Source organism: Bubalus bubalis, chromosome 9, assembly GCF_019923935.1.
Source record: "Bubalus bubalis isolate 160015118507 breed Murrah chromosome 9, NDDB_SH_1, whole genome shotgun sequence".
Lineage (NCBI taxonomy): Eukaryota > Metazoa > Chordata > Mammalia > Artiodactyla > Bovidae > Bubalus > Bubalus bubalis.
This window is the reverse complement of record NC_059165.1, coordinates 108,791,905-108,805,644: the sequence shown is the minus strand read 5'-3', so window position 1 is coordinate 108,805,644 and position 13,740 is coordinate 108,791,905. Positions and strand designations below refer to the sequence as shown.

General features: G+C 54.3%; 1 protein-coding gene across 2 annotated transcripts in view; it reads right to left on the bottom strand.

The window, feature by feature from the left end:
• Positions 1-13,740, bottom strand: part of SQSTM1 (sequestosome 1) — a 68,132-nt gene that overhangs the window by 1,119 nt on the left and 53,273 nt on the right. Inside the window, exons 1-7 of one of the 2 annotated variants that reach the window (XM_006080764.4) lie at positions 9,508-9,755; positions 7,595-7,690; positions 6,835-7,064; positions 6,606-6,747; positions 5,760-5,840; positions 1,176-1,390; positions 725-920 (exon numbers count right to left, since the gene is read on the bottom strand). In XM_006080764.4, coding sequence (XP_006080826.4) covers positions 725-920; positions 1,176-1,390; positions 5,760-5,840; positions 6,606-6,747; positions 6,835-7,064; positions 7,595-7,690; positions 9,508-9,712 — 1,165 coding nt within the window. In that variant the 5' untranslated portion in view covers positions 9,713-9,755. Of the gene's footprint in view, positions 1-724; positions 921-1,175; positions 1,391-5,759; positions 5,841-6,605; positions 6,748-6,834; positions 7,065-7,594; positions 7,691-9,507; positions 9,756-13,740 lie in introns of those variants that run through there. The other variant, XM_044948506.2, reaches the window with a different exon arrangement.

Sequence of the window (13,740 nt, the reverse complement as noted above, 5' to 3'; positions counted from 1 at the left end):
GCTATGTTCCAGTAAAACTTACATTTATGAACCAAGATTTTAATTTCGTCTCATTTTCCCATCTTGACTTTTTTCCAACCATCATAAAAATGACAGTCATTACTGGCCCATAGGCCACAGTTTGCCACTCTCCGCTTCAAGGCAGAGAAGATAAATACTGGCAGCACAAGGGCTGGATTTGGCGCACAGATGGGTTTCCAGCTGAATAATGTTTTAAACGGCTCTGCCATGTGACAGTGCTGAACCAGAGCAGGATGTGAGTGGCCTCCTTTATTCAGTGCGTGTCCTCCAGGCTGCCCCTCTCTCCACCCGGCCCTGCTGCCTTCCACACCACCCACTTTACACCACGGCTTCCTGCCTGGCTCCTCCTGGAACCGTGACTGTGGCCCCTGCTCATCACCACTTGCCATGAGTAAACAGTGGCGATGGGCTCCGAGTCCACTTCCAGCAGGCACGGCGGTGCCCAAAGCCAGTGCTGCGGCCACACCACATCTGCCTGCATAATTCTGGGTCTGTGTGTTAAGTTTTAGAAACTACTAAAACTAGCTGAGCGTACTAAGGCTCAGTATAGACGCAGAGGACAAAACCAACTCCTAGATTTCTCTTATATCAACAGACAAGCCCTGCAGTAGAGAAGGTAATGCCTGTCTGTGTTGCTAGAAGCAAGTGGTAGGAGGCTCTGAATGGAAAAGGGAGAAATACACAACTATCTGAAATCCCTTGCCTGGTGGCAGGTGTGGGTACAGTGCAGCTTCCTTCAGTCCTGTGGGTCCTTCCTGGGAAGGATCCAGAGAGCTTGGCCCTTCAGACTCAGGCATCTGTAGAGACTGCAGTTCACCTGTAGACGGGTCCACCTCTTTTGAAGACAGATGAGTCCAGTCATCATCTCCTCCTGAACAGTTATCAGACTCCATCTGTTCCTGAAACAAAGCCCCAGTGAGCACAAGCATGAGAACAACAGGCCACCTGACCACAGCCTCAGCTCTGCGAGAGACAGGGCACGCAGGACTAGCAAGAGTCCTTTTGCTTTACAGAGTTCTAGTGGAGGGGTCACAGGACAACTTAAATGCCACCAACAACTCAACGGAAATGGGTTCTGCTGGCTGTGTGAGTGCCGGGGAGGGGCTGCGACTCAGGTGCTGGGAGAAGCTCTGGATGTGTTAGGCGGCACTTGCCTCAGGCTGACCCCCTGACTCCAGGGCGATCTTATTCATCTGCTCCGTCAGAGACTGTGCTGTGCCCTCCACGTCCTTGTCTGGCTTGCTGGGGTCAGAGCAGCAGCTGCTTGGCTGAGAGCTACACTTCTCCTCTGTGCTGGAGCTGCCTGCAGAGGTGGGGGTCAGGCGGCTTCTCTTGCCTCCATGTTCCACATCAATATCAACTTCAATGCCTAGAAGCCGGGGGGAACAAAAACTTGATTAATAACGTCATCCCAGGTCAGCTTCAGAGCGACAAAGTCTGTAAACAGACTCTGTTTTCCCCTCACCGTGCAGGACAGCAGCTGCACAGCAGGCACGGCCAAGCCCTCAGAGCAGGGTGAGAGCTTGTGCCACACGGCCAGCCAGAGCCACCTGCACCGCAGTGCGGAGGACGTTCTTGGCCTCACTTGAGGCATCCCACTTGCGTGCAGGGGCCGAGTGATGTGAAAAACACGCACGCTGAACACGCTACCCCTGCTTAGGCAGGCAGCCCACGCAAGCTTTGTGTGAGACCCATGAAGACGGCGTGTCCACCTCCAATCTCTCACACTCTGGGCACATGCTCACTGAAGGGAAGGGAGGGCACACTCACTGGGTTTATAATTCGTTTTACTTTCTCCAAGGACACGCCCCATGTCTTAGAGTGAAGCACTTTCAAAAGAACGGGCCTTCCCTGGTGGCCCAATAGTTAAGAATCGTCCTGCCAATGCTGGGGCCATGGTTTTGGTCCCTGGTCTGGGAAGATCCCGCAGGCCACGGAGCAACAAGCCCGTGTGCCACAACTGCCGAGCCTGCGCTGGAGCGCGAGCTGCAGGTGCTGAGCCCGAGTGGCACAGCTACTGAAGCCTGCACTGCGGCCTGTGCTCCCAGGGGGGGGCCACTGCAGTGAGAAGCCTGTGCAGGACCAGACAGCAGCCCCCACTCCCCAGCTGAAGACGGCCTGCACGCAGCAGCAGACCAGTGCAGTCACAGGTCAATTGAAAAATTTAAAGACTATAGCATGGATAAACATCAAGGCCCTACTGTCTAACACAGGGAACCATATTCAATATCCTATGATAAACCATAATGGAAAATACATACATGTGTTACTGAATCAGTTTGCTATACACCATCATTAACATTATACATCAACTATCCCATGGACGGAAGAGCCCGGTGGGCTGCAGTCCATGGGGTTGCCAAGAGTCGGACACAACTGAGCGACTTCCCTTTCACTTTTCACTTTCATGCATTGGAGGAGATGGCAACCCACTCCAGTGTTCTTGCCTGGAGGATCCCAGGGACGGGGGAGCCTGGTGGGCTGCCATCTATGGGTCACACAGAGTCGGACACGACTGAAGCGACTTAGCAGCAGCAGCAGCAGCAGGCTTCAATAAAATTTAAAAAGCAATATAGATTCCCTGCCCCCACCACACAGCCTGGCCCAGTTGCCAAGAGTTGGACACGACTGAATGACTTCATTTTCACTTTCATGCATTGGAGAAGGAAATGGCACCCCACTCCAGTACTCTTGCCTGGAGAATCCCAGGGACGGGGGAGCCTGGTGGGCTGCCGTCTATGGGGTCGCACAGAGTCGGACACGACTGAAGCGACTTAGCAGCAGCAGCAGCAGCATACTTCAATAAAATTTAAAAAGCAATATAGATTCCCTGCCCCCACCACACAGCCTGGCCCACCCTCCAGAGACAACTTTTAACTGACAATGTGCTTTTTCTGTCTTTCCTGACTACTTAGGTTTACCATTTATTTCTAACTCTAGATGATCAACACTTCCCCTATCCTTTCAAAAACTCACATTTTGGTAAAAACAATATTCAGTGTTTATGTTAGTACCACTATATATATAGGCTTCTTTGCTGGCTAAGGAGTGGGCTTATTTCCTCAGAGTTTTCTGTATTTATAGCAGTAACGATGCTTTCTTTTTCACTTAGTAACTTTCCCCATATTCTCTCACAGCTTCTCTATAGCATTTTCTACACAGATTAAGTGTTATCAGATACCCCATCCATTCTGGTTTTTCCCCTGGAGACCATCCCCGGCAGGCATGGAGCTTCCAGCTTTTACAGCAGCCTTCAGAGTTTCAGAAGTCTCTGCCCCAAGGGTTCTGACAGGACAATTTTAAGCTCTGGCATGGGGTCTTTTTCAGTCCTTGTCCAAGGCATCTGGGGCTTACAAGACTGTACCACAGTCTCTGCCCTGCTATCCAAAGCCTCTGTGTAGGGGATGTTTGTGGAAGATTCCACGGCCCTGCTGCTTTACATCCTAGGTGTCAGTGGCTGTGACCTCCAGCCAGGTGCAGCCCTGGGCTCATGCTCTTTCTTGCTCAGCTGGCTCTCACAGTGCCAGCTTATCACAAAACTTACCATACTTATCAAAAAAACGTCTTAGTTGCTGACTCACTGTACCGACTGCCCTCTGAGAGGTATTAGTGGTTGCCTCCCTCTGGGCCCCTGCTCTTGGAACTAACATTCCCTTCTAGGCAGTTAGTAGACTGAGTCATCCTGTTAGTTCCTCAAAAGAAAGGAAAATAAATACCCGTAACTCCAAAGAGAGTTTAATCCATTCCTCGAATGGCTCTCTTCAATAGCTACTCAAAAACACATTCCACTGAAACTTGTTTTGTAGGGTTCCAGGCTCCTCCTGAGTTAGCAGAAAGCACTCCATCCACTTTGAAAGACCTGAGAAGGCCTTAATTCTTACTGCCAAAGACCTCTGAGCACTTCTAAAATTATTCCCTGGTGTCCTGAATGGAGAATCCACTCAGATAGGTCTCAGGATGGAGAGCAAGTGTGACAGTCTCCTGGGAAGTCTTCAGAACACACAGACCCCTCATGCCCTACCCAAAACCCACTTAACGAATCAAGGGACCTGGAACTCCTCACTGTTTTAAAGTCTCCTGCCTGAACGCAGACGTGGTTTTGTGACTTCCCAAGTTATCTTGTTCATTCTTTCAAAAGAAAACTTTTTTATTCAGGATAATCAGTTTTAATAGTTTCCATCTACCAAAATATACACCCTCCCACACACAAAAAAATTAAAATCAAATAAAAACCAACCTTCCGTTGGTGATTCTGATGTTCAGTGGATTTGAGAACCACTGTCCATTTACTATCTTCCAAAGAAAAATTTTCCGTGGCCTCTAAGTAACAACCCATTAGTTGGGATTACTTAAAATCCTACTACGTCTTCACTATGTCTTAAGTGAGTGGCAGAGTTTAGGAATAACCTATCTCCCAATTATTTCATCACTACTCCACTGTTACCCTCCTTGCTGCTGCTGCTAAGTCACTTCAGTCGTGTCCGACTCTGTGCGACCCCATAGACGGCAGCCCACCAGGCTCCCACATCCCTGGGATTCTCCAGGCAAGAACACTGGAGTGGGTTGCCATTTCCTTCTCCAACGCATGAAAGTGAAAAGTGAAAGGGAAGTCGCTCAGTCGTGTCCGACTCTTCACAACCCCATGGACTGTAGCCCACCAGGCTCCTCCGTCCATGGGATTTTCCAGGCAAGAGTACTGGAGTGGGTTGTCATTTCTTTCTCCAGTTACCCTCCTTAGAAAGCATTAAATATAGCAATTATTTTTCCTCACTCACTCAAGAGTCCTTAACTCTAATACAGAAACCATGTGAGATCTGAGCTGTTTCATGTAGCAGCAATGCCAAGATGTCACTGCTACTTCAAAGCTGCTTTGTCAGCAGAAATGGTCTCAGGTTGGAAGCAATGCCAGTCATGCTCTTTGAGCCACAGGGCGGGTGGTGGGTGAGCTTGGGCACCCTGCTACAGCATTCTTTCAGACACTGGACACAACTTTTGGACAGACCAGGTAGACACTTCCCACCACGCAGTCACAAAGATGATATCATGGATCCATCATAAGTCACCTTCATCAGCTGATTCTTATGGCCACAACCCAGCAAGTGCTTTCTAAAGTTTTAGAGGTTTTAGCCTTGGGCCAGGTCACACTATGAAGGTGCACAGCTCACCCACCCAGACACCTACCCTGGGCCTGCACACTGGGAATCCAGCAGCGGACACGAGAACCTCCCTCCCTTACTCCTTTCTCTCTGGCACTGGCACAAGCCCAGTTCTTAGGAAGCACCAGGCAAGGTTGGGGATTGCAAAAAAGGGAAGAAAAGCAATATGGCATCTCAGCTAACTACTCACTTAAGTCCTTACAGAAACCCCAAAGCTCAAGTAAGGAGAAATACAGACTGGTCTTCTCCCAAAGGACAAGCAGGAAGAAGATGAAGGGCAGCCTTTAAACTGAGCGCAGTCACCTTCCCTAGTGGGATTACCCAACCAAATGCTGGCTGATTCTTGGCTGATTCCACTTCACTCTGTGTGGAAAGCTGAAGAATTTGTCAGGGAGTTCAACTTCAAGTGGCCTGTGGTGCAGCACTTGGTCAAGACTGATTGATATGAAGCAACGAATCCTTACTGGTCTCAAAGACACATCAGCTGCCCCTCCTCTGCAGTATCCCAACTGAAAGCCACAGAATAGCCGCCTGCACGCTGGTTACCAAATGCTCTGCTGATGTCAAAGGAGGAGCACTTACCCAGAGGGCTGAGGGCAGCCGCCACACTCTCCCCTACGTTCTTGAGGAAATTCACACTGGGATCTTCCGATGGACCAGAGGCTTTGGTTTCAAAAAACAAAGATACTTTTAATTCAAAGCATCTCTCTCAATGACTGAAACCTGTCACAGTCCTGTCTGTCCCAGAAGCCCTGCTCCCGGGCTGGTCCCAGCAGCCTATACCCTATTGCTTCCCTCTCTCCCCCTCTCTAGGCCACCTCCTGGGCCCCTTTGTCTTTCACACCACTTCCCCTTCATCTACGTTCCTAGTACCTAGAAACTCTGTACACACAGTATAAAGTATTATTTACCCCTCCCCCCAAAAAAGTATTATTTACTCAAATCAAACAAATACCCTCATCTTTGTCCCTAAAGACAAGGTAAATCAAAGGACGTGCTAATACTAATAAAATCAGAATAAAACTAGAATCTAAAAGTTCAGAATGCAAGCTATGTGTAAATTTTTAACTTGGGAACTGTTTTACAAGATGTGAGCAGATCTGGCTCTGACTTTCCGAACAACTAGCATGAAGGAGGAGAGAGCAGACTGTGGAGACGCAGGTGCTGGAGGGACCTCCCGAATCTGCATGTGAGGCCACCAGGGCAGGTGCGTTAGTGGCCTTGAGCACCGAGGCACCTAGTTTTCCCAGATGTACAATGGAGACGATGCTTGCACTTTGCAGGATTTTATGAGGATTAAATGCACGAATGGCCACGAAGTGCCTAGGCCAGCCACAGGCATGCAGGATTTCAGGACACAGGGAAAGCCCTCCAGCTCTGCTGGCCCTCACGTGTCACCCTTCAGAGGCCAGCAGACACAATCCTCACCTGATTCCGTGGCAGGGCCAGGGTGGGCATCCCCTGCCTGAGGAGGACGTGGGCTCCAGTTCCCCGGTGTGCCCATCTCCCAGGCAGGCCACCCAAAGTGCCCATGTTTCAGCTTCCGGAGCCAGCGGCTGTGAGGGAAGCCCTAGGAAGGGGCAGGCAGAGGGGCAAGGTGGTGCCAGTCAGGGGGCTCCTGCTACCCGGCGCCCACCCACAGGGAGGCCCCACTCACCTCAGAGAAGTGCCCAATGGGGCTGGGGAAGGCCAGCTTGCCGTGCTCCCGGTGCAGGCCCTTGCCCTCGCAGGCGGAGCACAGGTCGTAGTCAGGGCAGATGCTGCACTTGTAGCGCGTCCCCACCACGGGCCCGTTACAGCCGTCACAGATCACGTTGGGGTGCACCATGTTTCTGGGCACCTCCTGGGCACACGGGGGGCGCTGATCCCTCCGGCACTCCTTCTTCTCTGCAGGCAGGGTGGAGAGCCGAGACTCTCGGTGAGCCGCGAAGAATCGCACTCGGGGCCATCGGTCAGAAGGCCCACAGTGCCACCCTTCAGACACTGAACCCACCTGGAATTCAGGTGCTCAACTGAAGGTAACAAAGCAGCTTCAGAACCTGCTAAGAGGCTCCAATCCCTGCACCTGTGACCTGGGGATGTGTGGCCCAGGCAGGAGCAACGCACCAGAGAGCTGTGTCCGTATGGCTATGGTCTTGGCCCGCACTAAACTAAACCCCAAAGCTGCCCTGGCCCATGATCGCAATCAAGAGGGAACCCCCCTCAAGAAAAGAGTGAACCCAGAGACCCTCCAATCTCACCCCCTGTGGTGGACACAGACTCCTTTCTCAGGTCAAGCAGAGTAATGACTGTGCTCCTGTCTTAAAGAGCCCCAGTCTCCTCACCCCTTCTTTGGAGGAACTTCTCCATAACCTCAAGCCAGCTGCACTCAGCAGGGAGCACTAGGCTTTAGGCAGCACCCCAGAGCAGCCCCTTACCTTTAATGTAAATGCGGAAGATGTCATCCTTCACATATGACATCGCCATCGTCAGCTCCTCGTCACTGGAAAAGGCAACCAAGTCCCCATCCTCATCTAGATTGTTTAAAAGACAGAACGTGAGCCCCAGCATGTCTCAGCTGGACACGAGCTGCTGAAAAGGGCTGAGGCTGGTGCTGAAGGGCCCTTGCAAGGCTATAAACCAAAGCCCACCTGTCTGGCCCAGAGAGAAGCAGGGCTGAGGGCAGACCACCCACTCACTCTGCCACTGCCGGGAGGGCAGGGGCTCCAGCCCGGGCCCGGGACACGCGCCAGCAGCAGTGTGTGTGCAGGGCCAGCAGTGGCAGCCCCTGCCCACTATGCCCTGCCTCTGGGCCAGCTGCCCCATCAGAAGGCTGCTATCTCTGTGCATATCCAGCCAGACCAGTCCCCATGTCAACGTGGAGATCCCCACCTCTGACCTGCTCCCCTTGGACCGCTTGTGGCTTAGAAGACTAAAGCAGAATACATCTGCCTGCTTCCACCCCCAACAAAGTTAAAATTATGTATTTGTATGTAGTCTCCAATTTTTAGATGTTGGCGCAAATGGTTTAAAACACCACCATGCAGGACAAACCACACCATACATCTGCAGGCTAGATCAGGTCTGTGGGTCACCAGATGCAACATCTACCATAAAAACAGTGGCTGAATCAAAAGCCAGAAACAACTCAAATGTCCATCAACTAATGAACAGCTAAACAAAATGTGCTGTATCCATAAAATTGAATGTTATTCAGCCACAAAAAGGAATGAAATACTGATACATGCTGAACGTATGTGAACCGTAAAAACATGCCAAATACAAGAAACCTACATATTTTTATATGAACTGCCCAGAACAAGGGAATACATAAAGTAGGTTAGTGGTATCTGACGGCTGGAAGCATGGGATGGGAGGATAGCTAAAGGGTACAGAGTTTCTTCAGAAGGTGATGGAAAGACTCCCAGATGACTGTGATAATGGCTGCAGAAATCCGTGAAAATGGTAAAAACTGTCCACTTTAAATGGACGAATTCCATGGGGTGGCAGCTCAATAAAATCGCTAATTTTTAAACAGGTTGAAAAAAAAAGTTGGGAGCCTGGCAGCAGTCCAGAGGAAGGTCCCAGTACCGCCCCACGTACACGGGCCCGCCTCCCTCCCAGCACAACCACCTCCCCTAACCCCACACCCAGCAGCCAGCTTCTCACCCGCGCAGCTAGAAACAGCTGCCTCCCGGGCTCTGTCCCTACACCATTACTTCTAAAAACGTTTTCTCTTGTGCCTCTCATCACTGCCAGTGAGATAACGTCTGGATTCCGCCTAGCCCTAGGTGTTCGTGAGGCCGCCCGACCTGTGCCAGCCGCCCGCGAGTTGCGGGCCAGGCCGCACCACCGAGCACCTCGCCTCCCGGAGCGTTTAACGGCGTCACCGCTCTCCCCGCCGGCCCTTCCGCGTCTGCCCGCCCCGGCTCTTCCGGGTTCTCTCCACAACCCCACCTGGCGCTGGCAGACCCGGACTGCGGCACCGAGGAGTCGGTGTAACCCGAGAGGCGCTGGGGGAGCAGGTGAGGACGCCCTGCGCCCTCGCCAAAATCTGCACTATCACCGCGGGGAGGAGGCCTCTCACGCCGCCAGGCCTGAGACTCGCCGGGAGGGCCTGGCGGCGCCAGACACCCGCCTCAAGGGCTGGCTGCGGCCACCGCTCCTCGTTACCAGGGCGGCACCAGGACCGAGCTAGGGGCCCACGCGGGCCGCCGTCCACCCGGAGAGCTGCGAGAGAAAACTCCCGCGGGCGCCGCCAAGGCTGAGGCGAAGGGGCCGTCGACCCGCCCGGCAGGGCAGGGCTGCGTCACGTCCCCGCACCGCTCCCGAGGGCGCCGGGCCCGCTCACCGCGGTAGTGCGCCTGAAAACCGCCGGGCCGGAGCACAGGAAAGAGCGCAGCCACCCGGCTCAGCAGCCGCTCACAGGGCCGGGGGCCAGGCGCGGCCTCGGCTTCGGCCTCGGGCTCCGGGCTAAAGCAGAAGCTGAAGCGGCGGATCTCGCGGGCTGCGTCCTCCTTGCCCAGAAGGTAGGCCTTCACCGTGAGCGACGCCATCACCGCCACTCGAGGAGCTGGAGCACAGCTGGGCAACAGCGGGCGGAGGCGCGCGGCTTTTGTAGGGAAGAGGGAAGCCGCGCCCCCACGCCGCCTTCTGGGGGCGGGGCCTCAGCGCCCGGCCGTGGCTCGCGAGCCGCCCTCCGGGAGCCCCAGGCTCACTGCCCCCTCATTGCCGCCCCCTTTCCTCACTGCCTCTAATGCACCAGGCACCCCAAGAGGCCAGCCCCCTACTCCGACGTCAAAGATCTTTAGCCAGCCTCTTCACCTGGAGACCCCTCCCAGGTCTGGTCCTGGCTGTGACTCAGCAAAGCAGAACCCAGGCGGCCTGGAGATGCCCAGTGCAGGAGGAAGGTGGGCGACAGAAGCCCGAAGCCAGGAAGCTTCTAGGCGCTCAGCGGGCACCGCCATCTAGAACAAATTGGCTCCTGGGGTGCTGTCCTAACATTGCCACTCTTGGCAGAAGCTCCTCCCTTTGAAGCCATCAGCCTCTCAGGTGGCAGCCCACTCCACCATCCCCAGCATCCTCCATGACAGCCCCTTACTGAGTGGAGGGACAGACTCTCCCAACTGAAGCGCAAGCAGCAGAGGAGCTCCCAGTTTGACAGAGGGTAGGGTTGAGAGGTGCCAAGACAGCACAAAATATTCCCATCCCCACCTGACACGGAGGGCTTGCTAAGGCTTCCTGGAGCCTCAGTAGCCACCAAATGTTCAATGCTCCCTAAAAGACTCGCCATTGCTGCCTGGACACCCATTTATCATCAGGTGGTACCCAAGGGCCTGAGGGGGTCTCAGGCCTCATGGGCAGCCCAATAGGCAGATCAACAGCCTACTTCCTTCCTGTGCTGGGCATCTCCAGCTTTATGTGACAAAAGTGACCTGTTCAAACAGCCTGGGGGAAGGGGTTGGGATGAATGTCTTAGAAGAAGGTAGTCGGGAAGGTGTGTCACCCTATGAACCCTCCCAGGTATGGTTCTGTGAGTAGAAAGTCAAACCTGCTGAGTCAAATTCATGCTTTTTCATGGTGGGGTTTGTGGAAGCAGGTAAAACTTAAAGGAATAATGGGAAACCTGGAGACCACAGGAAGGTCAGTTGGATTTGGCTAGTCAGATGCAAGGGTGCCATGCTTGTGGAAGCACAACTGGGACCTGTTCACAGGGGTGGCTTGTCCTTCCCAGAGAGCTCCAGAGTAGGCAAGGCTTTGAACCGCTGTCCAGAACCCTATAGAGAGGACAGTCTGTTCTCAGGCTTCTCCCAGCATCCCTACTTTGAGCCTAGGAAAGGACCCTCTCTGCCTACTGCCCTACAGACAGAGTCAAGGGACAAAGAGGGAGCAGTGCTGGGTGGAGGCTGTAGTGGCCCACAGGCGCCCCTGTGTGACTCAGCAGCTTGAGAGTCACTCAGCCCTGGGCAAGGCAAGAGCTGGTTTCCTGACCCCCTGCCAGAGCGTCATCGTCCCCAGCTGAGAGTGTGAGGGGTTCACCACCAAAGCCCTGTGGTTCTAGGGAACCTCAGATTTCAGGAAGGACGCTGTGTTTAAACAGAGGCAGCTGAGACAGAGATTGCCCCTAGGAAAACATCTGCTTTCTAGCCTTATGATGTTTGAGACAGTGGTAGGTTTGCAGGGACGAATGGAAAGCTCAGGGAGAAGGTGGGTGGGGGGAAATGGTGCCCTGGCAAGCAGGCAGACCACCCCCAGCTAGGGAGCCGGAGTTCTGGCCTTCCCAGCATGCCTCACTCCTGAGCCTTGCCCTCCCCCGCCCCTCCCCCAAGCCTTGCTGGAGGTAAACAAGGCGGCAGCCGGGGAACTCCCTGGCAGGGCCCTCTCTGCCTGCGCTTGTGGTCAGGTGGTCTGGCCGGCAGTGAGTCAGCATCCCATGATCAGCCGTCATAACAAGGGGATCCCCAGCCCCCTTGCTGCCACCCACCTCAATGACATCTTATCAGGCAGGCAGTCAAGGTGGGGAGCTGTTGCATGGGTCTCTTCAGGCCCCGGGGGCCAAAAGAGCAAGTAGATGCCAGGGTGGCAGAGAGCTGGCAACCAGAATCTGTCCCCATGATCCAAGGAGGAGGCTCTACTGGGGCCCCTGCTGCAGCAGACGGGAGGGAAAACAAGGAACAGGTTCCTTGCTAGCTCTCTCCCTGACGGAGGTGGGGGAGAGGGGGCTGTGAGTTTGTTCCTTATATGGGGGTGAGGGTATGCGGTGTATCCAGGGGGCCTGACTGGAGGGGTGGCTTGGGTGGCTTGCCCACCCCTTATGTGGTGTTGAATGCAGGAGAGGGGCATATGCAATACTGCATTTCTGCTGGCTCTTCAGAAGTGGCAGTTGGTTTTTTTTAGTCTTTTTGTACCTTTTTTGTCTATAATTTTTCCCAATTACTGTATGCACATAGCTATTTTAGTCCCTTAAGAATTTCTTTGTGGGCCTCCCTGGTGGTTCAGTGGTAAAGAATCTGCCTGCCAAGCAGAAGACTCAGGTTTGATCCCTGGGTTGGAAAGATCTCCTGGAGAAGGAAATGGCAAACTACTCGAGTATTCTTACCTGGGAAATCCCATGGACAGAGGAGCCTGGTGGAGTCCATGTGGTGGCAGAGTCAGACATGACTTAGCAACTAAACAATGATAGTCTCTTTGTATTTTGTTGCTTGAGAAGTGTGTCCAGGTACAAACATTGTAGTGCTGCAGCAAAAGTTCCCAGGTCCCACCCAACCTGTCCCAATCCCATCCCTTGACAATAGTTTTCTTAAGTTTCCTTTATTTTCTTTGCCAAGTGGAGCTAAGCTTAGACGTGTGTGGTGGGGCAGCCAGAAACAAATCCAATGCAAGAGTAGGACTGAGCTGCTCTGGGCCACCATTTATATGGAAAATTACACGAAATCAAGCTTTTCCCCACCCCAACATTAGGCCCAAGGTTTGAGTTTGTTTCTCCACGTGAAAACAGTGTGATGAGTAGGCTGCCTCCAGGCCACAGGGCCCTGGGTCCTGTCTGCTATTCTCTTCCTCTCCCTAACAGGGAAGGGACACACCCTCTCCCAACCAAATATTCTACCTGGTGACTTTTTCCTGGCTCCTCCCCTTTCCTAGGCCGCTTTCCCCACTGCCTCCCCACTGTAACCTCTCACCCTTTAAATGTCACCTCAGTCGGGCCTTCCCTGACCACACCCTCGGAAAAATCCCCAGGCACTGGGTATCACCCCTTTTTAGCCCTCTGGCAAAAGCGCACATCTCAGCCCACAGGGAATCATGGGGGCAGGAGGGAAGCTTCTTAAAGAAGAGGAGCTAAAAAAAGTCAGTGGCCCTGGGGAAAAGGAGATGAAGGTACGGAGGAGACCTGATTGGAGAGTTAGGTGATGCCAAGCTGTGGGCCTCGGGGGGCCCCGGGGCTCTCCTGCCTGGCTGTTGCCTCCCTTCTGGCTGGGCTGCTCGCACTAGACGGGAGCTGGGGGCCGTCAGGCCCTGTGGGGGTCGTGGGGGCGGCGCGCGCGGAGTGGGGCGTTGCGCAGGGGGCAGTGGAGACGGCGCTCACCTACGCGGAACCCGGGAAGGGAGGCCTGGGGGCGGCGCCAGGGGCCTTTCCCGCTGAGACCCAGGCCCAGCGCGCCTGCCGGGGAGGAATAGGCGGCCGGAAAGGGGTGCGGCCGGAGCTCGGGCTGCGGAGTCACTAGAGGGGGACAGCGGGCCCCTGGGGGGAGGCTGGAGCCGACCCCAAGCGCCGTCCGCCGGCCAAACCCTTCTCCAGTCCGTGTCCTTGGACTGCCGGTGCCGGGCGGTGTCACTGCCGTACTGAAAAGCCGGCAGGGGCTTCGGTTTTTCTGCAGTGACAGGGAGCGAACACCTCGCTCTAGGCGGCAGACCAGTGCTGTAGTCGGTTGCAGGTGCCCTAAACCGCTGGACAAAGTGACGTGGACCCTGCCCCTGGCCGGAGGGTGGGCGGGGCGCTCGGAGGAGGGTCGCGATTGGGATCCAAGGGCCCGGCCCCTCGCGGGCCTTTTCAGCCCGCACTGGAGACCTACCCCCAGGGCGCCCC